This window comes from Bos mutus, chromosome 8, assembly GCF_027580195.1.
Source record: "Bos mutus isolate GX-2022 chromosome 8, NWIPB_WYAK_1.1, whole genome shotgun sequence".
Lineage (NCBI taxonomy): Eukaryota > Metazoa > Chordata > Mammalia > Artiodactyla > Bovidae > Bos > Bos mutus.
In genome coordinates this window covers 22720880-22748428 of record NC_091624.1, presented here as the reverse complement: position 1 = coordinate 22748428, position 27549 = coordinate 22720880, and the positions used below count along the sequence as shown (strand labels likewise).

Here is a 27549-nt window from a genome sequence, read left to right as displayed (position 1 = left end):
GAAAAGAAAACCTGTCACTGTTTCCACTTTTTCCCCTTCTATTTGCCATGAAGTGATGCAACCAGATGCCGTGATCTTAGTTTTTTGAATGCTGAGTTTTAAGCCAGCTTTTTCACTATCCTCTTTGACCTTCATCAACAAGTTCTTAAGTTCCTCTTCACTTTCTGCCTTATAATGGTATCATAAACGGTAAAGAATCTGCCTGCCATGCAGGAGACCAGGGTTCGATTCCTGGGTTGGGAAGTTCCTCTGGAGAAGGGAATGGCAATCCACTCCAGTATTCTTACCTGGAGAATTCCATGGACAGAGAAGCCTGGTGGGCTACAGTCCATGGGGTCACAAAGAGTCGGACACAACTGTGAGCGACTAACACACACATAACACACACACATATTTCTCCCAGCAGTCTTGATTCCAGCTTGTGATTCATCTAGCCCAGCATTTCCCATGATGAGCTTCCCTGGGGACTCAGTGTTGAAAATCCTCCTACCTATGCAGGAGATGCAGTTCAATCCCTAAGTTGGGAAGATCCTCTGGAGATGGGGATGGCTACCCACTCCAGTATTATTGCTCATAGAAGTCCAAGGACAGAGGAGCCTGGTGGGCTATAGTCCATGGGGTTACAAAGAGTCAGCATGACTGAGCAACTAACACTTTCTCTTTGCAAATATGAAAAATAAGCAGGGTGACAATATATAGCCTTCAAGTACTCCTTTCCCAATTTTGAACCAGTCCATTGTTCCATGTCCAGTTCTGACTGTTACTTCTTGACCTGCATAAGGTTTCTTAGGAGGCAGGTAAGGTTTATCAGGAGGCTGGTATTCCCATCTTTTAAACAATTTTCCAGTTTGTTGTGATCCATACCAAAGGCTTTTGACCACATTTTGACCACTATCTGGTGTTTTCTTTCAAGCTCCATAGTTTTTATTTGTTTTGTTTTGCTTCTGGCCGGATTAATTTGCAACTTGTTCAATTAATTTGGCATTGCCTCAGAGAAAACGAAATTATTTCCTCCAAAGTCTGTCCTGAGCTGAAAGATTTAAATAGCAAGAGCAAACCTGGAAAGATCCAAGTGTTGAGAAGTAGAGGGGAAAGTATTGTTGAATATTGTCAAAAAGACAACCTCAAAATGCCATATGAAGCTTTTCTGATGGTCTCCCATGGAGAATTCCATCTCAGAAACCTGCTTTCTGCTCTGCATTCCAGGAAGCTCAGAAATACATGGGCACTGGCCTCCTATTCTGCTTTGAGGATGGTTCTGCTGACCCATCTCACTCCTGCAGAGATGGGTAGCAGACCAAAAACCCAGAATGCTTCCAATCCTGAAAGGCTCTCCATCGGCACCAGTTCTGGTTAGAAGTGATCTTCATAGCTGTGTGTCCATGAAGGATGTACTCTGTTTGAAAAAGTTTAGCATCAGAGGGTCCACCTCGGGCAGAAGGAACCACCTTATGGGTGTGATAGTTCCCACTCCTTCACCAGGGAACAGCTACATCAGCTCCAAGCAGTTGTACTTCCCCACCCACCCACAGCCCCATAAGACCCCACAAGACTCCCCCTCAGCCCCACAAGATCCAACAGCCACCCCAAAAAGACCCCAAATGACCCCACAACAACCCAACAAGACTCCACACCACGCTATCCCACATAATGCCCAAGAGCCACTACCACCTCTTTATCACTTGAACCTCTCACTTCATTTCTTGTTCCTAAATTTGAGAAGACTACTGCACTTTCAGGGGATGGTGAGTGTCAAGCTCTGTGCAGGGAGGAGAGAGATGAACAGGAGGTGCAGGAGTGGAGAAACCATGGAGAATTTGCGGGGAAGCAGAGGGAGCTCAATACACGTGTGGACATGGATTTTTGGAGAAACACTTTAGAATGGGAGAAATTCAAGTGTTATTATTACAGGAAAGTGTGCATCAAAGCAGAAATAAGGTGACCAATGTTTCAATGCCACAAAAGGATGCATCCAAAGCTCAAAGGGTCTGGATTTCTGCTCTGGGCCAAGCCCTGCCCTTGTATTAATTGGTCCCCATAACTGCTCTCATCCCATTTCTTCAAGAGTGGAGGCCAAGCCCAAAAGTCCGTTTAAAGGCACAGTCCTGGAATCCAAGACAATTTGGGCCGTAAACTGCTGCCCTTTTTCCTCCTCTGAAACAGGCTCTGAGGGTGTTTATAACCAATACAGTGGCTGAGCCACATTTATAACCAATACATGGCTGAGCCACACTGGGCACCTGAACGTGGCAAGTCCAAACGGAGATGTGCTGTGACTGTAAAACACACCCTGAACTGTGGGGTTGTTTTGTTTGCTTGTTTGTTTTCTTTTTTTGCCCCATGGTGTGGCATGCAGGATCTTAATTTCTCAACCAGAGACTGAACCCATGCTTCCTGCAGTGGAAGCTTAGAGTCTTAAGTACTGGACATCCAGGGAAGCCCTGGCACACTGCATTTTGGACACTCAGCACAAAACACAAGATGTGAAACAGCTCTGTCCAAGAAAAAAAATACTCAATAGCCAATCTAAGAAATAAATGGAAAATTTTATTCAAGCCAATCTGAGGATTACAACCCAGGAGACAGTCTCTCAGAAAGCACTGAGGACTGTTCCACCCATTAGAACTCAAAGATCCATTAGAGGTCAAAGCACAGTTATATAAACTTTTGAGACAAAGGGTTATACGTAAGAGAAACATATTGATAGTTTACATGATCTAACAGGCAAGTAGTGAGTCATCATGACTCCTTACAGAATTGAGAAAGGAATGTTATCTTCTAAAGAGTTACCTTGCTGGCACTGATAGAAAATTGTTGGGGTTTTTAGTTAATTTCTTGTTGGTGAGCAGGCATTCCTGTGTCTTCTAGATCTTCTAAGGAGATCTAGTCTGTGTACAGTGCAGATGCACAATGCATATGAAGGGGAGAGAAGAGTGACTCAAACAGCAGATAAAATTTTAGGTTCAATTTTTCTTGTCCTGCCTTAAAACAGTTTTGTTTCATCAGCTCAGTGATTTTTATATGCCTTACACAGTCAAAACAACATTTTTTACATACTGGGCAAAATAAAATGTGTTAGTAAAATCAATGTCACCCATTTCTTCTTACCTTTTTAATGTGGTTATTATAAAATTTAAAATCACCCATGTGGCTCACATTATATTAAGAGTCTGTGCCGTTAATTGCTATGCAGTCCCTCTGCACCTATGAGGTGCCAGATAATGGGCAAGATCCTAAAGATAATTTATGAACAAGACAAATAGTATTCCTCTGTGGCTTCAGGAAGCTTCCACGTTCCTCATGGGAGAAGGCCAAAGCTTCAGATTCCTTTAGCACAGAGGCCCCCAACCCCTGGGCTCTATTGCCTGATGATCTGAGGTGGAGCTGATGTGATAATAATAGAAATTAAGTGCACAATAAATGTAAGGCACTTGAATCATCTGGAAACCATCCCCAACCCCTTCCCCCACCCCCACCCCACCCCCTTCACCCTCACACTTGTCTGTGGAAAAACTGTCTTCCATAAAACCAGTTGTGCCAAAAAACACTGTGGACTGCTGCATTAGAAAATAACAGGGAAAAAATTTTTAAAAAATTTAAGGAAGTTTATCTTTACCTCCAGAGACATTTGACAATTGGTCTATCCCAGATTATGTTTATTATTCAATTGAAGTGTATCAGACACTCATCACTCATAAATTAATGTTTTCCCATAAGAAATGGCAGATTTTGTAACAGAGTTGTGAATACTTGTTGATTATTTGAGGTTAGTATTTCAAGAATCATGCCAAATTTTTTTTTTAAAGCATAACAGCAATAGATGGAAATAGAGAGAGCGAAGGGGAAAAAAAGATTGCGTGTGAGAGATGGAGATTGAGGGTGATTGAGAGGGAGTCAAAAAGAGTCGGTTCATGAATGTCTTCACGATTCAGACCCTCAGGACGACACTTGGCTAAAATGAACTCCATGGGACTCCCCTGGTGGTCCATTGGCTAAGATTCCAAGTTCTCAATGCAGGGGACCTGAGTTTGATCCTTGGTCAGGGAACTAGATCCCACAGCCACAACTAAGAGTTCACATGCTTCAACTAAAGACCCTGCATGCCACAACTAAGACCCAGCCCAGCCAAATAAATATTTTAAAAATAATAATAACTAAAAAAATAAAATGAACTCTGTCAACTTTTATTTTGTCTCTCTGCCCCTCTCCCCCACCCCCCGATCTCCCTGTCCTTCCAATCCCTGTGACATCAGTGTTAGTCGCTTGGTCATGTCTGACTCTGTGTGACCCCATAGACTGTAGCCCACCAGGCTCCTCTGTCTATGGGATTCTCCAGGCAAGAATACTGGAGTAGGTGGCCATTTCCTTCTTCAGGGAATCTTCCCAACCCAGGGATCCAGCTGAAGCTCCTGCACTGAGGCGGATTCTTTATCCTCTGAGCCACCAGGGAAGGTCAGATAGATTTTGTTGTGAATCTGGCTCCTCCCTTCCCTAGCTCCCTGAAATGGAAAGACTTGGAAAAACTCTCTAAACTTCATTTTTCTTATGTGAACAACAGAAGTAACTAAATTTGCTGCCTCACTGGGTTTTCATATAAAGTGCCTTTCAGTAGGTTCTGGCATGTGTTATGTGCTTATTAAACATTAGCTATTTTATTTTCTTCAAAAATATGAGGACCAATGAATTAATGCTCTTATTTTATGCCTGAAATTTCCCTGATTCAGAGCTCACAGGGAAGAAAGAGCAGCCTGAGCAGACAAAGGATTATGAATGATATCCTGGGGCACTCCAGGGGCTTTTAGCCATGTCAGTTCTAGGCTAAGCAAAGGATTCAGGTCTTCCTTGATTAACTCATTAAAAATGACTACAGGGCACTCAGCTGTGCTAGGGCTAATTAAGGGAAAAGACAGCAGAGGATGGAGCTGATTTGTAGCACAAAGAACCACAAAGAAATCTGGGATTAAAAGATTTAGTAGATTTGGGCGAAGGTGCTGTTATGCCTTCCAGTGGGGCTGGCGGGGCCTCTGCGGGCTCTGCGAACGAAGCTACCGAAATTCCACACAAAGTGGGAGACTGGCTTTGGGGCATCTACCACTTCAGCACCAATAAGAATGACTTCCAGAGGAACTTGTTCTTCAATTTGGGCCTTTGCTGCTGGAGTTTGGCTGGCCAGGAATTTGAGTTACGTTGACCAAATAGCATCTCAGCCTGGATGTAACCATAAAGACACGTGGAACCCCTGTGCTGTACTTGAACCTTCCAAAAACAGAGCCTTCAATCTGTGACCATCACAGGACTTGCCCTGATGGCAGCTGAAGTTTTATTCAGATGGGTACTTTTCCTTCCCTGCCTGATTTACTTTTCTTCGTTGAGTCCACTCAGGCACCCTTTGCAGGTCAGCGGGCAGGCTTCAGCTAAAGTGTTGTTCTCTGTTCTGTAAAGTTCTATACAACAAGGGTGTGATCCCTGGGTCGGGAAGATCCCCTGGAGGGCACAGCAACCCACTCCAGTATTGTTGCCTGGAGAATCCCATGGACAGAGGAGCCTGGCGGGCTATAGTCCATAACGTTGCAAAGAGTTGGACACGACTGAAGCAACTTAGCACACATACATAGTTCCTAAGTTTTGTCAGGGGATGATCTTTGTTCTTGTCCTGAAGAATAATTTAATTAACAAAGACTGAATACACACACACACACAATAAAAAACACCCAAAGATTTAGAACATTTGGAGTCAAATTCATGCTCCAGCACTTATATGCAACATTCTGGGTCCCTAAATACCTTATGATTTAACTTCTCTGAATCTAGGTATCGTCACATGTAATTCTCACAACACCACTGGTAAAACCCACTATGCTTGTAATGACTTAATAATGATGAACATTTTTTGAGGACTTAATGACTTATTATTCTCTCATTAAACCATTGGTGACTGCAGCCATGAAATTAAAAGACGCTTACTCCTTGGAAGGAAGGTTATGACCAACCTAGATAGCATATTCAAAAGCAGAGACATTACTTTGCCAACAAAGGTCCGTCTAGTCAAGGCTATGGTTTTTCCTGTGGTCATGTATGGATGTGAGAGTTGGACTGTGAAGAAGGCTGAGCGCCGAAGAATTGATGCTTTTGAACTGTGGTGTTGGAGAAGACTCTTGAGAGTCCCTTGGACTGCAAGGAGATCCAACCAGTCCATTCTGAAGGAGATCAACCCTGGGATTTCTTTGGAAGAAATGATGGTAAAGCCGAAACTCCAGTACTTTGGCCACCTCATGCGAAGAGTTGACTCATTGGAAAAGACTCTGATGCTGGGAGGGCTTGGGGGCAGGAGGAGAAGGGGACGACAGAGGCTGAGATGGCTGGATGGCATCACTGACTCGATGGACGTGAGTCTGAGTGAACTCCGGGAGTTGGTGATGGACACGGAGGCCTGGCATGCTGCGATTCATGGGGTCGCAAAGACTCGGACATGACTGAGCGACTGATCTGATCTGATCTAAACCACTGGAGCAACCCTCTTTAGTGGGTACCAGCAGTATCTCATTTGAAGAGAAAAACACTCAGCAATTGTTGTGGTCTTCAGCTGATGAGGAGCACTTTGAGAATTCCACTGCAACTACTTTGGTTTTATCCCCTGCACTAGGCCTCTACATGTTAATGTTCCAAGAGCAACTGCAGTTTCTCTAAGTTGGAACCTTGGTCCATGGCCCTCTCCCTAGAAGAGCACACCATGGGCACTCATAGAGCTTTATTGACTTACTGCTCGATGATGCGAAGAGTGGTGGAAAGGGCTTCCCTGTTGGTCCAGTGTTAAGAATCTGCCTGCCAATGCAGGGGACACGGGTTTGATCCCTGGTTTGGGAAGATTCCACGTGCCTTGGGGCAGCTGAGCCCCTGTGCCACAACTACTGAAGCCCGAGAGCTGTAGAGCCCATGTTCACTGAAAACCTGTGCACAGCAACAAAACCCATTACAGCCAAAAATAAATAAGTTAAAAAGTGGTAGAGAGCCACTGATTCACTTTAGTACTTGAGAAAATACTGAATTTTCTGAGATAAGCAGCTATGGAGGGGAACTGGAAGATTGCCAGTAGTATCTTAAAGCATTCGCTGCTGTGTGTTCAATCTTCAAAAGGTCGTGTATGAGAGCAGCCACCTCCTTCCGCTGAGGGAACTGCAGGCACTGGAGTAGGCATTTCTCCTCTTCACAAAAAGGAATTTATCGAGTGCACTTGAGTCATCTTGCTCAGTTTCTCAGTCATGTCTGACTTTGCAACCCCATGGACTGCAGCCCACCAGCCTCCTCTGTCCATAGGATTTTCCAGGCAAGAATACTAAAGTGGGTTGCCATTTCCTTCTCTAGGGGATTTTCATGACTTAAGAATTGAACATGCAACTCTTGCACTGTCAGGCAGATTCTTTACCACTGAGTCATCTTGAGACCTTACTGAAAATACAGAGTCTGATTCAGTAGGTCTAGGGTGCTGCTGGGCATCTACATCACAGCAAGCTCCCAGGGGTTGACAGTGCTGCTGGCTTGCAAATGGCATTTTGTGCAACTAGTCAAGAGTTCATACTCTGTTTCTCATGTGTTTCCCCCAACCCTATCCAAGCCAAGGGGCTCGAAAGTTGTCTCAGAAAGTGAGTGCACAGAATAGCCTAAGCTCCCATGAAGCTCCCTAGGACTAAGAGAAGACTTTCCATTTCCTGAGAAAGAGATCACTGTTAAATTCTGAAAGCCAAAGAAAAAGAGACTCTAAGAAAGCAGAGGGAGAGGAGTGGCTCACTACTTATAAGAGATCCTCATGTGTGTTCACGCTGTCGATTCAGTCATGCCCAACTCTATGCAACCCTATGGACTGTAGCCCGCCAGACTCCCCTGTCCATGGGATTAAGTGCTAATTTCTCCCTAGAAACCAGGACTGCCAGAAGGTAGTGGGATGACACTGAAAGTGCTGAAAATAGAAACTGTCAACCAAGAATTCTACATCTGGCATAACTATACTTCACAAATGAAGGAGGAATTAAGATCTGCCCCACAACAAATTCTAAAAGGAGTTCTTTAGGCTGAAATAAAAGGACTCTTGGGAGTAACTTGAATCAACATGGCATCAGTAAAGATAACTACATAAGTAAGTGTGGAAATGACAACATAAATATAAATGCTCTGTGTAATTATATTTTTCCTATTTGATTTAAAAGACAAGTGCATAACACAATAATTATAAATCTGTATTGATGGTCACAGTATGTATAAAGATTGATTCGTATAATAATAACAACATAAAGGAGAGGGGAAGGAACAGAGCTTATATAGGAACAAAGTTTTTCCACATGGCTGAAATTTAGTATTAATTAAAATTATTGATTGTTGGGAATTCCCTGGCTGTCCAATGGTTAGGACTCCACACTTTCATTGCCGAGGGCACAGGTTGGGGAACTAAGATCCTGCAAGTCACATGCAAGGTAAAACAAAATGTTAGATTGTTTTAAATTAAGATGCTAGTTTTACTACCCAGAGAAACATTAAGAAAAAAGATTTTTTAATATCGTAAACAAAATGACAAGAGAATTGAAACAGAACACACTAGAAAACATCTACTTAATACAAAAGAAGCTGATAATAGAGGAACAGAGAAATGAAAAAGACATGGAAAATAAATATCAATTAGTAGATGTAAATCCTACTTCAGAAATCATTACAACAAATGCTAATGAATTAGGCATTCCAATCAAAAGAGAGAGATTGACAGAATGGATTTTCCCAAAAACATGATCCAATTATAAGCTGTATACAAGAGAGTCTCTTTAGAAAGTTAAAAGATGAGAAAAGATACAGAATGTAAATAGAAACCAAGAGAGTCAAGTGGTTATACTGGTTTGAGTCAACATAGACTTTAAGACAAAAACTGTTACTGGAAACAAAGGACACTTTATAGAGGTATTTAAGGAAATAAATAGGACAATCCAATAGGAAAAATGATTATACAAACATATTCACTTAACAATAGACGTCTATAATACAGTGAAACGAAACCAGACTTAAAACTGAAAGGAGCCAACACATAATTCAACAATAAAAGTTGAAAACATCATGTCCCACTTTCAATAATAAAACAACTAGGCAAAAGAAAAGCCAGGAAATAAAAGACTAGAACAACACTAAAACACGGTTAGATCCAGCAGACGTCTGTAGATAGCATGTGGTCTCTTCCTGGACCACAGATTGAACCCGTGTTCCCTGTACTGCAAGGCAGGTTCTTAACCACTGGACCACCAGCAAGTCCCCGTGATTACTGTTTTAATGATTTTTTTAGAGGAAATTTAAAAATTTTAGAACAGTTTTAGATTTACAGAAAAATCGCAATAATGCAGCTTGCACATACTTCAAAACCCAGTTTCTTCTATTAACATTTTGTATTTAGTATGGCACATCTACAATAATTAATAAATGAATGTTGACACATTATTATTGACCGAAGTCCATACTTTATTCAGATTTCCTTAGTTTTTACCGAATATGTTTTTTTCTGTCCTAGTATTCTAAGATATCAAGTTCTCTTTCATTGTCATGTCTCTCTAGGCTCCTCTTGGTTATGGGCTTCCCTTGTGGCTCAGCTGGTAAAGAATCAGCCTGCAATGCAGGAGACCTGGGTTCGATCCCTGGGTTGGGAGTTCCCCTGGAGAAGGGAAAGCCTACCCACTCCAGTATTCTGCCCTGGAGAATTCCATGGACTGTATAGTTCATGGGGTCACAAAGAATCGGACACAACTGAATGACTTTCACTTGGCTATGGCAGTTTCTCAGACCTTCCTTGTTCTTGATGACCTTGCCAGTTTTGAGGAGTGTTGTTCACCTTTTTGTAGAATGGCCCACGTTCGGGATTTGCGTCATGTTTCCTCATGATCTGATAGAGATTATGGGATTTGGGAAGGAAGACAACAGAGGTAAAGTGCCATTCTCTCCACATACTAGTACTATCAGCACGGCTTATCACTAGTAATGACCTTATCTCTTGACTGAGGTGGAGTCTTGTCAGATTTCTTCCCTGTATAGTATTTTTCATTTGATTTCACTTGATTTTCATTTCAGATGAGATGGGTGAATGGCATCACCAATGCAATGAACATGAACTTGGGCAAACTTCGGGAGCTAGTGAGGGACAGGGAGGCCTGGCATGCTGCAGTCCATGGGGTCACAAAGAATTGAACATGACTGGGCCACTGAACAACAACAATATAGTCTTTTATTAACTTTTCATATTGTCCTCTTTGACAGTATGACACGACATACAGTCAGCAGTTAAAAAGTGGGGAGCTATTCACGTACTGGAAAGACAACAACTTACAGAAATGAAAATATGTAACAGGGAGAGGGAAAGAGGAAGGGAAAGAAAAGTCCACATGTATTACAGGGACTCAGCCACACCATATATCACTAAAGTTTAATTCCCTTTAATTGTAGGGTCAAAAAAGATACTTAGGAATTGATTGATAGCCTAGATCCTGCAAAATCTGCTGTTCTGAGGGGAAGAGGCATCTGTAAATTTCAACAAAATTCCTGGAAAGAATTAATGTGAAATTTTCTGAAGCCACAGAAAAACACCAAAAGAAGCATTAAAATAACCCTAATATTAGGGTTATTTTGTTATCACTAATATTGTGATAGTGTGGCTGACAACAAACTGTGGAAAGTTCTTAAAGAGACAGGAATACCAGACCACCTTACCTGCCTCCTGAGAAATCTGTATGCAGGTCAAGAAACAACTAGTACTAGACATGGAACAACAGACTGGTTCCAAATTGGGCAAGGAGTACGTCAACGCTGTATATTGTCACCCTGCTTATTTAACTTCTATGCAGAGTAAATCATGAGAAATGCTGGGCTGGATAAAGCACAAGCTGGGGTCAAGATTGCCTGGAGAAACACCAATAACCTCAGATATGCAGATAACAGCACCCTTATGGGAGAAAGCAGAGAAGAATTAAAGAGCCTCTTGAACAAAGTGAAAGAAGAGAGTGGAAAGTCTGGCTTAAAATTCAGCATTCAGAAAACTAAGATATGGCATCTGGTCCCATCACTTCATGGCAAACAGATAGGGAAACAATGGAAACAGTGAGAGACTTTCTTTTCTTGGGCTCCAAAATCACTACAGATGGTGATTGCAGCCATGAAATTAAAAGACGCCTGCTCCTTGGAAGAAAAGCTATGACCAACCTAGATAGCATATTGGAGAAGGCAATGGAAACCCACTCCAGTACTCTTGCCTGGAAAATCCCATGGACGGAGGGAGGAGCCTGGTAGGCTGCCATCTATGGGGTCGCAGAGTCGGACACAACTGAAGTGACTTAGCAGACAGCATATTAAAAAGCAGAGACATTACTTTGCCAACAAAGGTTCGTCTAATCAAAGCTATGGTTTTTCCAGTAGTCACGTATGGATGTGAGAGTTGAACCATAAAGAAAGCTGAGTGCTGAAGAATTGATACTTTTGAACTGCGGTGTTGGAGAAGACTCTTAAGAGTCCCTTGGACTGCAAGGAGATCCAACCAGTCAATCCTAAAGGAAATCAGTCCTGAATATTCATTGGAAGGACTGATGTTGAAGTTGAAGCTCCAATACTTTGGCCACCTGATTCCAATAACTGACTCATTGGAAAAGACCCTGATGCTGGGAATGATTGAAGGCAGGAGGAGAAGGGGATGACAGAGGATGAGATGGTTGGATGGCATCATCGACTCGATGGAAACTAGTTTGAGCAAGTTCTGGGAGTTGGTGATGGACAGGGAAGCCTGGTGTGCTGCAGTCCATGGGATCGCAAAGAGTCGGACACGACTGAGCAACTGAACTGAATTGAACTGAACTGAAGGAAGATATACCAAATTGTGCAGAAATAAGGAATAGAGTAACTCTATGGCATTGATATTTTTAGAATAGAATTTAAACATGAATGAATTTAAATTTCATGATAAAATTTTATAATTATTGCAATTGTTTATATTTTATATGTTGTTTAAGGTCTTTGTAAATGTGTTGTTGCCATATAAGTTACTTGAGAGAAATTAACTGGAATCATTACTGACGTTTACACGTTTAAGAAAATGAACTTTCATAGTCCAACTCTTTGCTATCCCATGGACTATAGCCTGCCAGGCTCCTCTGCCCATGGGATTCTCCAGGTAAGAATACCTGAGTGGGTTGCTATTCCTTTTTCCAGGGGATCTTCCCAACCCAGGGATCAAACCCAGGCCTCCTGTATTGCAGGCAGTCTTAACCATCTGAGTCACCAGGGAAGCCCAAGGTATTTGAGAGAAATTAATCACAATCATTACTGATGTATACAAGGTTAAGAAAATGAACTTTCATAGTTTTATCTTTTAGATAATTTAATAAATTGAAACTTAAATTACAAAAAAAAAAAAGTGGGGGGTTATGCTGCATCTCCTGAGAGCAGAGTACTTGCATAAGTTATCTGGAATCCTTCTGAATAGGATACTTTCTATTACCCTTTATTTATTTATCATTTATTTATTAATAGTAATTCATGGATATTTATTTTATACTTTTGGTTATAACCCAATACTACATCCTTGTTTTCCTGGTCAAATTGTTTCAGCTTTGGAAATTGGAAGCTCTTTCTGTTGGCTCATGTGCACCTTATTTTTTCTTTTTTAGCAGTTTCTTGTTTTCTGTTTTAAATATTATTTGTGAATACACTGAGAAACACTTCAAATAACACTATAATTTTTTTGTTTTTAAATACCAAGCATAATTTCTTGATAAAATCCCAGTGGGAGGATAATCTATTATCCTCACCAAAAAGTAACTGCTTCTCTTACTTATTTATGTATTTTTAAACTTATTTTTGGCTGCTCTGGGTCTTCGTTTCTTCGAGGGCTTTTTTCTAGCTTTGGCGAACTGGAGCTCCTTTCTGTTGCCCTGCACAGGCTTCTCTCATTGTGGAACATGGAGCTGCTAAGTCACTTTAGTCGTGTCCGACTCTGTGTGACCCCATAGACGGCAGCCCACCAGGCTCCCCTGTCCCTGGGATTCTCCAGGCAAGAACACTGGAGTGGGTTGCCATTTCCTTCTCCAATGCAGGAAAGTGGAAAGTGAAAGTGAAGTCGCTCAGTCGTGTCCAACTCTTCACAACCCCCATGGACAGCAGCCCACCAGGCTCCTCCATCCATGGGACCCTCCAGGCAAGAGTACGCGCTTGGGCTCAGTAGCTGCAGAAGCTGTGGCTCATGGGCTTAATTGCTCCTCTTCCTGTTGAATCTTCCTGGCTAGGGATCAAACCTAAATCCCCTGCATTGGCCAGCGGACTCTTATCCACTTCACCAACAAGTCCAAATATTAACCCTTTCTATTCCTCTTTTTTTGCTCCTGACATTCCATGTTTCCTTCTGTTATCATTCTCCTTCTCCTTTCAAGAACTTCCTTTAGCAATTTTTAAAATTAAGTTCACTAAGAACAAATTCAATTTTCCTTCATCTGAGAATGGCTTCACTTCATTTTCATTCCTAAAGTATATTCTCACTGGATATATAATTCTGTTAACAGTTCCTTTCTCTTAGCACTTGAAAAATGTGCTGTTTCCTTCTGGCCTCTATGGGTTCTAATGAGAAATCACAAGAATTAGAGACATTCTGCCCCAGTAGGCAATGTATCATTTTTCTAGGACTGCTGGGCACATTCAAGAGTTGGTTTTTTTGTTTTTTTCTTTTAGTTTTCAGTAATTTGATTTATGATGTTTTAGGGCATTATGATAGTTTGGGGCCTATTCTTTTGGGATTGACTCAACTTCTTCAAACCGTAGGTTATACCTTCCCCCAATTCGTGAAGCTTTCAATCATTATCTATTCAAATATTTTTTTCAGCCCTGCCTTCTTCCACCTCTCCTAAATTTTAGATCTACTCTTAATGTCTTACCAGCCTTTCAGATTATGTTTATTTAAAAATTCTTTTTTTTTTAATTTAAAAAGGCTTAATTGTGGAAAATAACATATACAATTTACCATTTAAACAATTTACCATCTGAACAATTTCTAAGTGTACAGTTCAGTAGTGTTAAGCATATTTACAGTACTGTGAAACCAATATCCAGAAGTTTTCATATGGGAAAACAAACTCTATACCCATCAAACAACAGCACCCCATTTCTTCCTTCACCCATGCCCCAGCAACCATCAGTCTACTGTCTGTTGATATGAATTTGATTTCTCTACATACTTCATATAAGTGGAATCATACAGTATTTTTGTTTTTGTGACCAGCTTTTTTCACTTAGCATAATGTCCTCAAGGTTCACTCACATTGTATCATGTGGCAGAATTTTCTTCCTTTTTAGGAATGAATAGTATTCCAGGACTTCCTTGGTGGTCCAGTGGTTAGGACTCTGTTTTTCCAAAGATAGGGGCACAGGTTCCATCCTTGGTCAGGGAACTAAGATCCCTCATACCACGCCATTGAGGAAAAAAAAAAAAAAGTAATATTCCATTGTATGTATATATTGTATTTTGTTTATCCATTTATCTCTCCATGGACACTTGGGTTGTTTATTCCTCTTGCCTACTGTGAACAGTGCTACTATGAATATGGAAGTGCGAACATTTCTTCAAAGTCTTGCTGTTAATTCTTTTGATATATACTCAGAAGTAGAATTGCTGGATCACATAGTAATTCTATTTTTAATTTTTGAGGAACTCCCATACTGTTCTTCATAGCAGCTGCACCGTTTCACATTATTTTGTGTCTAGTTTCTTTGAACATTGTGCTTGAGATTCATCCATGTTGTTGCAAATAATAATGTTTTGTTTATTCTCATTACTATGTAGCACTCCATTAGGTGAAAAATCCTGCAATTTATTTATTCTACTATAGACTTTGGGGTTGTTTCCAGGTTTGAGCTATTAAAAAGAGTGCTGTTATCAACATTCTTCTGTGTTTCTGGTGTTAAAAAAAATGTGCGAGTGAGTGCTAAGTCACTTCATTCATGTCCGACTCTGTGCCACGCTATGGACTGTAGCCTGCCAGGCTCCTCTGTCCATGAGATTCTCCAGGCAAGAATACTAGAATGAGTTGCCATGCTCTCCTCAAAAAAAAAAAAAAAAAAGGCATGTATACACATTTCTGCCAAGTCAAATTCCTAGGAGTGGAATGATATTCTGGTGATTATTATATTATGGTTTTGACTTAAAATTTCCTGATGACTAGTGGAATTAGCAGAGAACTTTTCAAATGTTTATGGGCCATTTGTGTATCTCCTTTTGTGAACTGTCTATCCTATATTTTGCCCACTTTTCTGAAAGCTTGCTTCTTATGATTTTGCAAGAGTTCTTAATAAATTCTGCATATGAGTTCTTCGTCAGATACAAGTGTTACAATATTTTCTCCTTTTTGTGGCTTTGTTCTTCACTCTCTAAATGTAGTTTCTTATGATAAACCGATGTTCTTACTATTGACAAAGTTCAACTTTTCATTTTTATTTGTCTTTTAACATTTTCTGTAACCTCATTTAGAAAATCCTAACTAAAAAGCCTCTTCATGAAAGTGAAAGAGGAGAGTGAAAAAGTTGGCTTAAAGCTCAACATTCAGAAAACTAAGATCATGGCATCTGGTCCCATCACTTCATGGCAAATAGATGGGGAAACAGTGGAAACAGTGTCAGACTTTACTTTTGGGTGCTCCAAAATCACTGCAGATGGTGACTGCAGCCATGAAATTAAAAGACGCTTACTCCTTGGAAGGAAGGTTATGACCAACCTAGATAGCATATTCAAAAGCAGAGACATTACTTTGCCAACAAAGGTTCATCTAGTCAAGGCTATGGTTTTTCCTGTGGTTATGTATGGATGTGAGAGTTGGACTATGAAGAAAGCTGAGCACCGAGGAATTGATGCTTTTGAACTGTGGTGTTGGAGAAGTCTCTTGAGAGTCCCTTGGACTGCAAGGAGATCCAACCAGTCCACTCTAAAGGAGATCAGTCCTGGGTGTTCTTTGGAGGGAATGATGCTGAAGCTGAAACTGCAATACTTTGGCCACCTCATGCGAAGAGTTGACTCATTGGAAAAGACTCTGATGCTGGGAGGGATTGGGGTAGGAGGAGAAGGGGATGACAAAGGATGAGGTGGCTGGATGGCATCACTGACTCATGGACATGAGTTTGAGTGAACTCCGGGAGTTGGTGATGGACAGGGAGGCCTGGCGTGCTGTGATTCATGGGGTCGCAAAGAGTCGGACACGACTGAGCGACCGAACTGAACTGAACTGAACCCAAAGTCATTAAAATATTTTTTTTTCTAAGAGCTTCATTGTTTATCTTTTATATTTAGGTCTGCAGTCCATCTGGAATCAATTTTTGTGTATAATTTGAGATCTGCGTCAATAGACAGTTCTTCCTCATATGACTTTCCAAATGACCCAGTACCATTTTTTGAAGACCATCCTTTCCCATTCCACTGCTGTATTTACCCACACCATTTGTAATAGCTGTAAAGCATTCCATTCTAAGGCACTCTCATAACTTATTCACCATTCTTCCATGGGATATTTGACTTATTTTCTAGCCTCTGCCATCATCAAACAGGGTGAATATATCTGTATAGACATCAAGGCCTTCTTCTGAAATTGTTAAAGCAGAGTACAATTTATGAGCCAGAAAAATATTTATTTTTTTGAAGAATTAATAAATTATACGGTTCACAATTTCAAAAAAATCCAAAGAGGCCCAGTGAAAAGATCACCTCCTACCTTGTCCCCAATCCTTCTGGTCCCTTCACCAGGTAAGCACAATCATGAAATCTTGAGTATTTTCCAGACACCTTGTAATGCATGAACAAGCATTATTTATATTATTTTCTTTTCTTTTTACACAGCTAGTGGCACTCTATATACTTTGTTCTTCATCTTGTCCTTTTGACTTAACAATACATCTTAGAAATCTTCCCGTTAGTGTGCATAGAAAAGCATCCTGGTTCATTTTAAAGGTAGCGTAAATGATGTGTGTCACTGACTCGATGGACGTGAGTCTGAGTGAACTCCGGGAGTTGGTGATGGACAGGGAGGCCTGGCGTGCTGCGATTCATGGGGTCGCAAAGAGTCGGACACGACTGAGCGACTGAACCGAACTGAAATGAATTGAATTGCTGCGTGTATCACAATTTAGACAGTCTCCTATCGATGGATATCAATGCCGTTTCTAAGTTTTTGCAATTCATCTGTGCTTCAATGCCTGAACTTACACGTGTCATTTCACATGAGTGTAATGTATCTGTTGGAGGAGGTTCTAGAAGTGGATCAAAGAGGATATACAACTGTGATATGATTATTTTATTATTATTTTAGTTGTGATTAGATTATTTTACGGTTTATCTCATCGTGTATGAGATTAAACACTTTTTCAGAAGTTTTAAAAAGCGACTTGCTTTTATCAACATCCTTTGACGGCATGCACTTCTTTAAAATCCCCCAGTCTGCAAATTCCTCCAGTATTTCCTCATTAGAAGTCCTCAGACATTGTCTTTCTGTGTCAGAGTTTGCACTTTTTAAAAGTTGTCTTTAAATGCTGCCATTTCACGCTCCCTCCACAACGCAGACCGGAACCCGTCTCGCTTCCATCATCATTAAGTCTGGGGCTTAAAGGCGGAATGGTACCTGTATGTTTTCCTAGGTGGAAGCTGGCACCTCTAGGTAAGGGGGCGGAGGGACCCTGGCCTTCTTGGGGAGGAGCCCGCCCCTCCCTGTCACTTTTCGGCCACGCCCTCGGCGCCGCAGTCACGCCCCTGGGTGGACGGCCCCGCCCCTCCCTGCCCCGTGCTCGCCTCCTCCCTGAAGAGCGGCTCCACCCTCCCGCCAATTTAGCGCCTTCCCACCGCCTCTCGGCTTTGCCCTCGGGCTAAGTGGCCCCGCCCGTTGCGTAACCTGGCATCACTGGTCACGTGGTGCTCGGCAGAGGCGAGAGGGATCGGCGGCCATCGCTCCCGCCCGCACGGATGACTTCTGCTGAGTGAAGCGCACTGAGGCGTGATGGCGAGGTCCTAGGGAAAGGCACTGAGAGGCCCGGACGTCACCTCTAGTTGCCTTCGGCCTCCAGGCCCGGGCGCTCGTTTCTGCGTCGTTGCTAGGCAGCCGCGTCTGGGGCGGAAGCCGGGGCGGGCTAACGCGGAAGGGTCTGGTGCCAGCGAGGGGCTGTAACTGCGGAGGGTCAGGGTGCCGGGCAGAGGGCCATGGAGCAGTACTGCATCTTGGGGCGCATAGGGGAGGGTGCGCACGGCATCGTCTTCAAAGCCAAGCACGTGGAGGTGAGCATCCAGCCCTTCCTCTTCGGTTTCATTGAGATCTCCCCGTCTTCCTGACCCATGCTTGGGCCATAGCTTCTGCCTCCCGGTAGTTCATCCTGGCGTGCGCCCGCCTCTTTTGCCCGCGGAGGGGAGGGCTTCCAAGTTGCGGCCAGCTACCAACGGCGCTTTCAGCGAATTCCCCTAGGAGCCTGGCGTGGATATCTGAGTTGTTTGCCCAGCTCTGCGCCGGTTGGCCCTGATTTCCCTCCAGCACGGGTTGGGGGGCGCGTTCCACCCCCACGAGGACCTCAGCCCTCGGCGTCGCACCCCTTTTCCCAGCTGGGACGGGCTGGTAGTGTCTGCGTTCTGTCCCAAACAGACTGGAGAGATCGTTGCCCTCAAGAAGGTGGCCCTGCGGCGGCTGGAGGATGGCATCCCCAACCAGGTCCTACGGGAGATCAAGGCCCTGCAGGAGATCGAAGACAGTCAGTATGTGAGTGGGGCTGGTGTTCTGAGGGGCTGTCCCACCCTCCTTGCTCACTCCCACTCTGAGGGCCTGCGGTCACTGTGTTTCCTTATTTGCATCCTCACCCCTCAACTCACTGCCTTTCTTGTCCACATTCATTCACCCAGTTATTTCATTCCTCACTCATTCCCTCTTGTTCACGCATTTATTTCTTGCCTACTTGTTCATTCATTGACTGACTTATCCTTTTTCTCAAATCATATAATGATTTCTAATGATAATGATTATTGCCACCTGTTGAGCTCCTGTTACCTTCTGCAGGCTGGGTTAACTGCTTTATGTACACTGTCCTGAGTTTTCTCCTCCGTACTGCAAGGCGGGTTTCAGGCTCTCCTTCTCTCAGGCCAGGGCCTGCTCATGGGCACTCAGCTGGCTCAAGCTTGTCTGTGGAGGCTTTGCCTGATTGCAGAATCAAGGTTTTAGCATTAGGGTCTCCCATAGGCTCTGCCCTCTGCTGGGCACTGGAGACATAGCCCCTAACCTGCTTTTGAGAACTGAAGTGTGATAGGGGAGACAGACAAAGGCTACAGGGTCCACTTGGCGTGATTTGTATGTGACAGGCATGAGAGGGGCTGTGGGCGCATGGGGAGAGACACCTCCCACACCCAGGCTCATTACGTGGTTTTCTCTCTTGTCCATGTCCTTCCTGAGTGGAGAATGTACCTAACTTCCTGGGGAGTGACAAGGCTAGGCCCACCCACCCAAGAGTAGGCAATACTCTGACTTGCTTCTTTTTTTTTTTTTTTTAATTTTATTTTTAAACTTTACATAATTGTATTAGTTTTGCCAAATATCAAAATGAATCCATCACAGGTATACATGTGCTCCCCATCCTGAACCCTCCTCCCTCCTCCCTCCCCATACCATCCCTCTGGGTCGCCCCAGTGCACTAGCCCCAAGCATCCAGTATTGTGCATCGAATCTGGACTGGCATCTCGTTTCATATATGATATTTTACATGTTTCAATGCCATTGTCCCAAATCTTCCCACCCTCTCCCTCTCCCATAGAGTCCGTAAGACTGTTCTATACATCAGTGTCTCTTTTGCTGTCTGACTTGCTTCTTATTCTCTAGAGATGTCCATGATATTTTGGTGACAAAAGCATGTTTTAGAACTGCATGTGTCATCCTGGTTTTGTATAAGAATATTAAGTGTATATATATATATATATATATATATATATATATAGGCTTCCCAGGTGGCTAAGATGGTAAAGAATCTGCCTTCGATACCTGAGACCTGGGTTTGATCCCTGGGTCCGGAAGATCTGCTGGAGAAGGGCATGGCAACCCACTCCAGTATTCTTGCCTGGAGAATCCCATGGACAGAGAAGCCTGGTGGGCTACAGTCCATGGGTTCACAAAGAGTCAGACATGACTGAGCGACTAACACATACAACACACACACACACACACACGTATGAATATGTGTCTGTGTATACCATGTCTCTTGTAAAGTCTGGTGGGATAGACTCCTACTGTTGACTATAGGTGGTAGGATTTTACTTTTGCTGGGGTTTTTTGTTATAATTTTGTGTATTATCTGAATGTATGTTTGTCCCAATTTGTAAAATGACTGTATGCTACCATCAAAATCAGAAAAACAGCACTATGGCCATTCTTGTTTTTTGAGGACAGTAAAAGGGCTTGCAAACAGCTTGTGTGAGCTGGTTGGAGGGCCCATGGGAAGCTGGTGATACAATCCCATGTCCTGTGTAGCAGGCCTGAAGGGTCTATCTTTAAAACACTGCTGGTATTCCCCTGGCCCAGGCCATCCTCACCTCTCATCAGAACTACTGCAACAGCTCCCCCTTCCCTCCTCCACCTTCCCTGCCACTACTCCCACTCCACAGTCAAAAACTGTAGATGAATCCACTCCCCAGCTTGAAAAGCTCCAGTGTCTTCTCTTCACTCTGAAAGAACTATCTCTATCTGCTCTGTCTCATGCCAGCCTCTTCATTCATTCAGCAAAATTTCTTCCATGTCTCTCCGAAAACAGCACTATCGAGACTCCAGGAGTATAGAACAGAGCAGCCTCCTTCCTGTTCTTGCCTTCGGGCCTTGTGTTTGCTGTCCCCCTGCCCCCAGCTCCTTCCCAGATCCCTATATAACAGACCTCGCCCCATCTGTTCTCTTCTGTTTTCATCAGAATACCCTATAGGTTTGTTAGTTTCTGTCATTTTTCCCCTCCTTGAGAACCCACTGGCCCTCCCTCCTGCTCATTGCTGTGCAGCCAGCCCTTGTGGGCCCTCGGTTTATATGGCATGTCTCCTGCGCCCAGTGCTGGGAGCTGCGATCACCTGTGTGGATGTGTTTCCAGATGACTTTCCAGTTCATGGGCTGGGTGGGGGATCAGACACTGCCCTACGTGGCCTTTCTTAGACCTCCTTTCCCCTGAGGGTTTGCTAGAACTAAATCACTTCAGTAGTGTCTGACTCTGCGACCTCATGGACTGTGACCCGCCAGGCTTCTTGTCCAGGGAATTCTCCAGGCAAGAATACTGGAGTGGGCCGCCATGTCCTCCTCCGGGGGATCTTCCCAACCCAGGGATCAAACCCACATCTCTTAGGTCTCTTGCATTGGCAGGCGGGTGTTTACTACAGGATTCCAGTAGGGACTTGCCTTCTTCTGGGAGAAGGGAGCGAGAGAGCACCCAGCTCCCTGATCCTGAGCTCAGGTCTCTTTTCAACTTCTCTGCCTGCCTGGTCCTCTGTTGGCGCAGGGGCTGGGGATCCGAGAGAACGTGAGCCATGAGAGTCTGGAGGCTGACGGGGTACCATTGCAGGTTGTGCAGCTGAAGGCCGTGTTCCCACACGGCGCAGGCTTTGTGCTGGCCTTCGAGTTCATGCTGTCAGATCTGGCTGAGGTGGTGCGCCACACCCAGAGGCCACTGGCCCAGGCGCAGGTCAAGAGCTACTTACAGATGCTGCTCAAGGGTGTTGCCTTCTGCCATGCCAACAACATCGTGCATCGGGTCAGTACCACCATGGGCTGGGGTGGGCCTGTGGATGGCTGGGCTGGGAGTAGGCCAGCCCTTGATAAAGGGCATGGTTTGGGAGGGGACAGAACGGGCAGGGCCTGGGAACAAGTGACTGGAGTTGTGGCCCTGGAAGAGACCAGGTCCTGAGCTCACCCGGGTGCCCAGCCTGCCAAGCCCTCCTGTCCCGAGGTCCGCTAGAGGAACTGATGCTTCTTTTGGTGCCCTCAGGACCTGAAGCCAGCCAACCTGCTTATCAGTGCTTCAGGCCAGCTCAAGATAGCAGACTTTGGCCTGGCCCGGGTCTTTTCCCCAGATGGCAACCGCCTCTACACACACCAGGTGGCCACCAGGTAGGGAGGACCAGTTTCTGGGCAGGATATGGCAAAGGATAGGCCCCCAGCCTACCTACTGGGGAAGAGATGATTTTGGAAGAGATGTTCTGTCCAAACAAGTGCTACTGGGGCTGGTGTGAGGGTCAGGGTGACCTTCCAGGGCAGCTTCCTGACAGACCAGTGACCTACCTGTGACCCCGTGCCCTCCTCTCATAGGTGGTACCGAGCCCCCGAGCTCCTGTATGGTGCCCGCCAGTACGATCAAGGTGTTGACCTCTGGTGAGACTCCTATGGGCTAGACAAAGGGGGGATGTGGGTAGCTGAGTCACCTCTCCTCCTGGACATTGAGGTCTCTAAGCCATTTGGGGGTTTTCCCTGCTGTGAGCTCTAGGTTGCCTTGGGAGTGTCTCCTCTGGTTAGAGTATTTCTGAGGAGTTTGGAATCAGTGATCCTCCCCATGAGTTTTGAGCTGGGAGGGGTCAAGTGGGATTGGAGTGATTGTCCCTGTAGGAAGCTTCTGGGCTGAGGTTGGGAAGGCGGTCCGAGGCATGGGACGTCTAAGCCGGTATGCAGGGGATGACATCCCAGGATGTAATGTCCCTGAGTTATGCAGAGGCCTGGGTCCCTGGATATGAAGGCCCTGGACCTTTATTTGGAGTTGGATGCATGGCATCTCACTCTAGTATTCTTGCCTGGAGAATTCCAAGAACATAGGAGCTTTGTGGGCTACAGGCCATAGGATCTCAGAGTCAGACATGACTGGACTCACCTGGTAGCTCAGTTGGTAAAGAATCTGCCTGCAATGCAGGAGACCCTGGTTTGATTCCTGGGTCAGGAAGATCCCCTGGAGAAGGGATAGGCTACCCATTCCAGTATTCTTGGGCTTCCCTGGTGACTTAGATGATAAAGAATCCTCCTGCAGTGAGGGAGACCTGGGCTTGATCCCTGGGTTGGGAAGATCTCCTGGAGAAGGGAAAGGCTACCCACTCCAGTATTCTTGCCTGAAGAATTCCATGGGCAGAGGAGCCTGGCAGGCTACAATCCTTGGAGTTGCAAAGGATCAGACACGACTGAGCAACTTTCACTTCACAAGAGTTCGAGGTCTGGGGGCTGTTTTGGGGGTCTGTCCCAGAATGGGAGGGGGTTGCTGTGTGTTCCAGAGTATGAGGTTCTGAGACGTTCCCCAAACTGGGTTGATGTGTGTTTCAAAGTTGAGGCCTAAGACCTATTTAGAGAATGGGCTATGCTCTGTATTCTAGGCTTGAAGCTTTGGACTGTGTGAAGCTGGGGATCTGTAGGCTACTTTGTGGGTGTCTTGACCACAGAGGGAGGTGTGGGTGCTGGTGTGGGGAAACCTGTGTCCCTCGTGTGTGATCTCTGAGATGTTTGGCTTCTGTACCTGCAGGGCTGTGGGCTGCATCCTGGGGGAGCTGCTGAACGGGTCCCCCCTTTTCCCAGGAGAGAATGACATCGAACAGCTTTGTTGTGTGCTTCGAATCTTGGGCACCCCCAATCCTCAAGTCTGGCCGGTTTGCAGGGGCCTACCATTTGAGGGGGGAGGGGGTGTCCTCTCTTCCCCCAGCAGCTCATAACTCCCCTGCCTTGCATCTTCTGTCTTCTGCCTCAAGGCCCCCACACCTCCTAGACCCTCCCAGACCTTGGTCCTGGCCCAGCATGGGATCTCCTCCATCCCTGATCTACTGGAGGGTGGAGGACCAGAGCCCAGCCCCTACCCCTTCCTGCTAATCCCCAGCACACACGCAGCCCTTACCAAGCTGGGCATGGAGCAGGCGCCTGAGATGTGCATGTGTTCACTCACATCATGCTGTGAGCGCATGATGTCATGAGTGATGTGGTGCGAGCAGGGGCAGGTGGATGGGGGCTCTGTGAGTGAATGGCAGCAGGTGGGTGACAGAAAGCAAGAACTGACTCCTGAGGGGGCTGACAGGGTGGGCGCCAGCCGTGATGAGCCCCTTCTCCTCCAGGAGATCACTGAGCTGCCCGACTACAACAAGATCTCCTTCAAGGAGCAGGCACCTGTGCCCCTGGAGGAGGTGCTGCCCGATGCCTCTCCCCAGGCCTTGGACCTGCTAGGGCGGTTCCTCCTCTACCCACCACAACAGCGCATCTCTGCCTCCCAGGTAGGAAGACGCCCATTGCCCTGACCCTCCTTGTTCATGCCCCTGTGTCCCAGCAGGTTGAGGTCCTCAGAACCTGTGATGGGCTGGGAACAGCACCCCTGGAGACAGGGGGCATGGAGAAGGTGTACCTCTCCTGAGCAGACCCTTGAGAGGCAGCAGGTGGCTAGGAGTGGCCATATTAAAAGGGCATGCCCACCTCGCTGAAGAGTGCATCTCGCTTCTTTATCCCTTCATTCCTTCAAGAAGAATTTACTAGCATCTGGCACATGCCCAGCATTGTCTTGGGTCCTGATCCCGCGTGAACAGACGTGACTTGTTCCTCTGGGCTCTCCACCCTGTGGTGGGGCAGGGCAGCCAGTCTGTGGGCATCAAGGGGAGGGATGTTGGGACTGACTCTGGGGTCATGCAGGTCTTCTGGAGAAGGGCGGGGGGAGTGGGGCGGGTCTATTATCCCAAGAGAAATGATGAGCAGAGGCCTGGAGAGGAGGACCCAGAAGGGGTTGTGGCTGTAGGTGAGGGAGGAGGGGAGAACCATGGGCTGATGGCTTATGGAGTCAGGCCTCTGTCACATGTACCTGTCCATCTGGCCTCATGGCAGCCTCACCTCCCTGCCCTTGGAGCAAGCAGTGTGTGTTTACATACACCCCTATGAGTTCCAATGTCAGCAATGCCTTTAGGATGTACTGAAGCCAACCGAGGCTTCCCAGGTAGCGTTAGTGATAAAGAATCTACCTGCCAGTGCAGGAGACATTAAAAAAAAAAGATGCAGGTTCGATCCCTGGGTCAGGAAGATCCTCTGGAGAAGGGAATGGTACCTCACTCCAGTATTCTTGCCTGGGAAATCCTAAGAACAGAGGAGCCTGGTGGGCAAAGAGTTGGACATGCCTGAAGCGACTTAGCACGCGTGCACAAAGCCAGCCGACCACTTCTCAGCCCCCCGCTGCTGCCTCCAATCTAAGTGCCTCCTGCCTCCATGCAAGTCCCCAATTGCTTCCCAGAGTTTGCTTCTCCTACTCCCATTCGATCTCTCCTCCACTCGGCAGAGAGAGGGACCTTGTCCAGGCAGGCTGTCACATCTTCCCCTGCAGGGCTCTCTCCTCAGCTGAGAAGCCCAGGTCCTAGTGACCCACAGGCATCACACACGTGGGGCCGTCACATTTGTGACCCTGCAGCTCCCTTCCCCTTGCTCACTCCCTGGGACCCCAGGCCTCCTCCAGGTCCTAAGGTCTGTGCACTTCTGTCCCAGAGCCTCACTCATTCAGCTTCCAGATCTCTGCTCAAGTGCTACCTCTCGGGGCCTACCCTCCTGTTCTTCAGGCCTGCAGCTGCCCTAGTTTTCCTTGTCCATGCTCTGACTTTCTTTTTCCCACAGCACCAATCATCTGGTGCGCTGTTTATCTTACTTTACCTTGTTATCGCCCCCTGTGCTGTGCTGTGCTTAGTCGCTCAGTCGTGTCCAACCCCTGACTATATGGAAGACTTGAAGGCAGAGCTCTTTGTTAGTTCACTGCTACATCTCCTGTCTTTGGAGCAGTGCTGAAACAGTGAACACTCAGAGCTGTTGGGATCATCTTGAATGGAGAATGCATGAATGAGAAAATTTCTTCCAGGGTATTCTCGGGTATTCACATCCCCCCCAGAGGGAAGTGAACTGAACCTGGAAGGCTGCAGTGACCGGTTTCCTTTTGCTGTCTCTTGCTTGCTCCCCTCAGGCCCTCCTGCACCACTACTTCTTCACAGCTCCCCTGCCTGTCCACCCCTCGGAGCTGCCAATCCCCCAGCGCCCAGGGGGACCTGCCCCCAAGGCCCACCCAGGACCCCCCCATGTCCATGACTTCCACGTGGACCGGCCTCTCGAGGAGTCACTGTTGAACCCGGAGCTGATTCGGCCTTTCATCCCGGAGGGCTGAGATGCAGGGCCAGGCCCAGTTGGCTTGTCCCCCCAACTTCCTGCCCCTCCCAAGGACAACCCAAGCCACTCGTTCTTCTGCTCCAGCCTGATTTCAACCACAGTGGCCCTGGTCCTGGCCAGACGATGAGGCCATCCAGCCCCAGCAGAGGGCGCCCTCAACCTGTGCTGTCAGCCTCCAATTTTGTGTGCTGCTGAGGGATCCATCAGGAGGGGGCAGTGAGCTCCACTACCATGCCTGCCATCATCAGGGATTCCACCAGGCAGGGATTGTCCCAGTAGAACCATCTGAGGGAGCACTGAGTTTAAGATGTCCTCATGTTGGAAACCCAAGTGAGAAGGAAAGTTTGGTTTGATTTTGTTCTCAGACATTAAACACTAGTTCAATTTTGAGATTTATTATAAAAACCCTGAGTAGTTCTATGTGACGTAAGCCCCTCTTCCGTAGTTCATATAGAGAGAAGTGGCTGAGGTGGCATCATCTCTTGGCCCTTGTTTCTGCTCACTTGGAAAGTGGCCCCACTCATGGCTACTTTATAGTCTTGGGGGCTTCCTAGGTTCTTCATGTAACAGAGCTCCCTTTTAGAGGTAAGGTGGCAGAAGTCAAGGGCCAGGGATGGCTCAAGTGGGGGACCCCGTAGTGACCCTCCACACCTTAAACTGGTTTACCAGCATCACCCTCAGGATAAGGGTAGGCTGGGATCAAATGAACCTCTTCACTCAGAGATATCTTGCAAATAAGAGACATTCCTGGAATTCACTTGTTAATTCAGTAAATACCAAAACAATTCGAACTTGCTCTTGTCTTTCTTATTTAATAACTTGGTAAGCCAATTCTAAAATATATATGTGGAAATGAAAAGGTTAAGAGGAGGGAGAAGAAGAAAAGGAGAAAAGCAATAAAAGGATTTACCGTATCAGATACCAAGACATATAGGGTATAGTAAATAAGACAATGTGCTGTTTGTTCACGGATAGATTAAAAACAGACAAGTGAGAGAAACTAGTATTTTAAGAGAAACTTAAAATACTAGCAGTATGTTATTCAAAATATACATTTTGTGCTCATATGTATAAACTTCTGCAAGCGCTGAGGTTACAGAGGTGACTAACTGCCACCATCACTGCCCTCTAGGCTCTTTGAGGGTAAAATACAGTAAACTCAGTTGTTGCTTGCAGGGATAAGTTTAAGTGTCTCATGTGACTTTAAAGGTGTTTTAAGCATCTGCCCTCTGCCTGTTTGTCCAGCCACATCTGAAGACTAAGCTTCAGTCTAGCTCAATTTCTGGTATCTCTCACCTCCATATGAATGTGGGTCTGGACCCAAACCCTGATCGCTGACACTCAGCCAGTTCTGCTCACAAAGACTCTATAAACCTTA

General features: G+C 45.5%; 1 protein-coding gene across 1 annotated transcript; it reads left to right on the top strand.

Moving 5' to 3' along the window:
* The first annotated feature begins 17870 nt into the window (after positions 1-17870).
* On the top strand, positions 17871-26958 carry CDK20 (cyclin dependent kinase 20). The gene is made up of 8 exons (XM_005904079.3): positions 17871-18301; positions 18660-18773; positions 21592-21780; positions 22015-22136; positions 22335-22397; positions 23524-23647; positions 24104-24259; positions 25972-26958. Exons 1-8 carry the CDS (start codon positions 18227-18229, stop codon positions 26167-26169), a joined length of 1041 nt encoding a protein of 346 aa, XP_005904141.1. The 5' UTR covers positions 17871-18226; the 3' UTR covers positions 26170-26958.
* Positions 26959-27549: the final 591 nt, after the last annotated feature.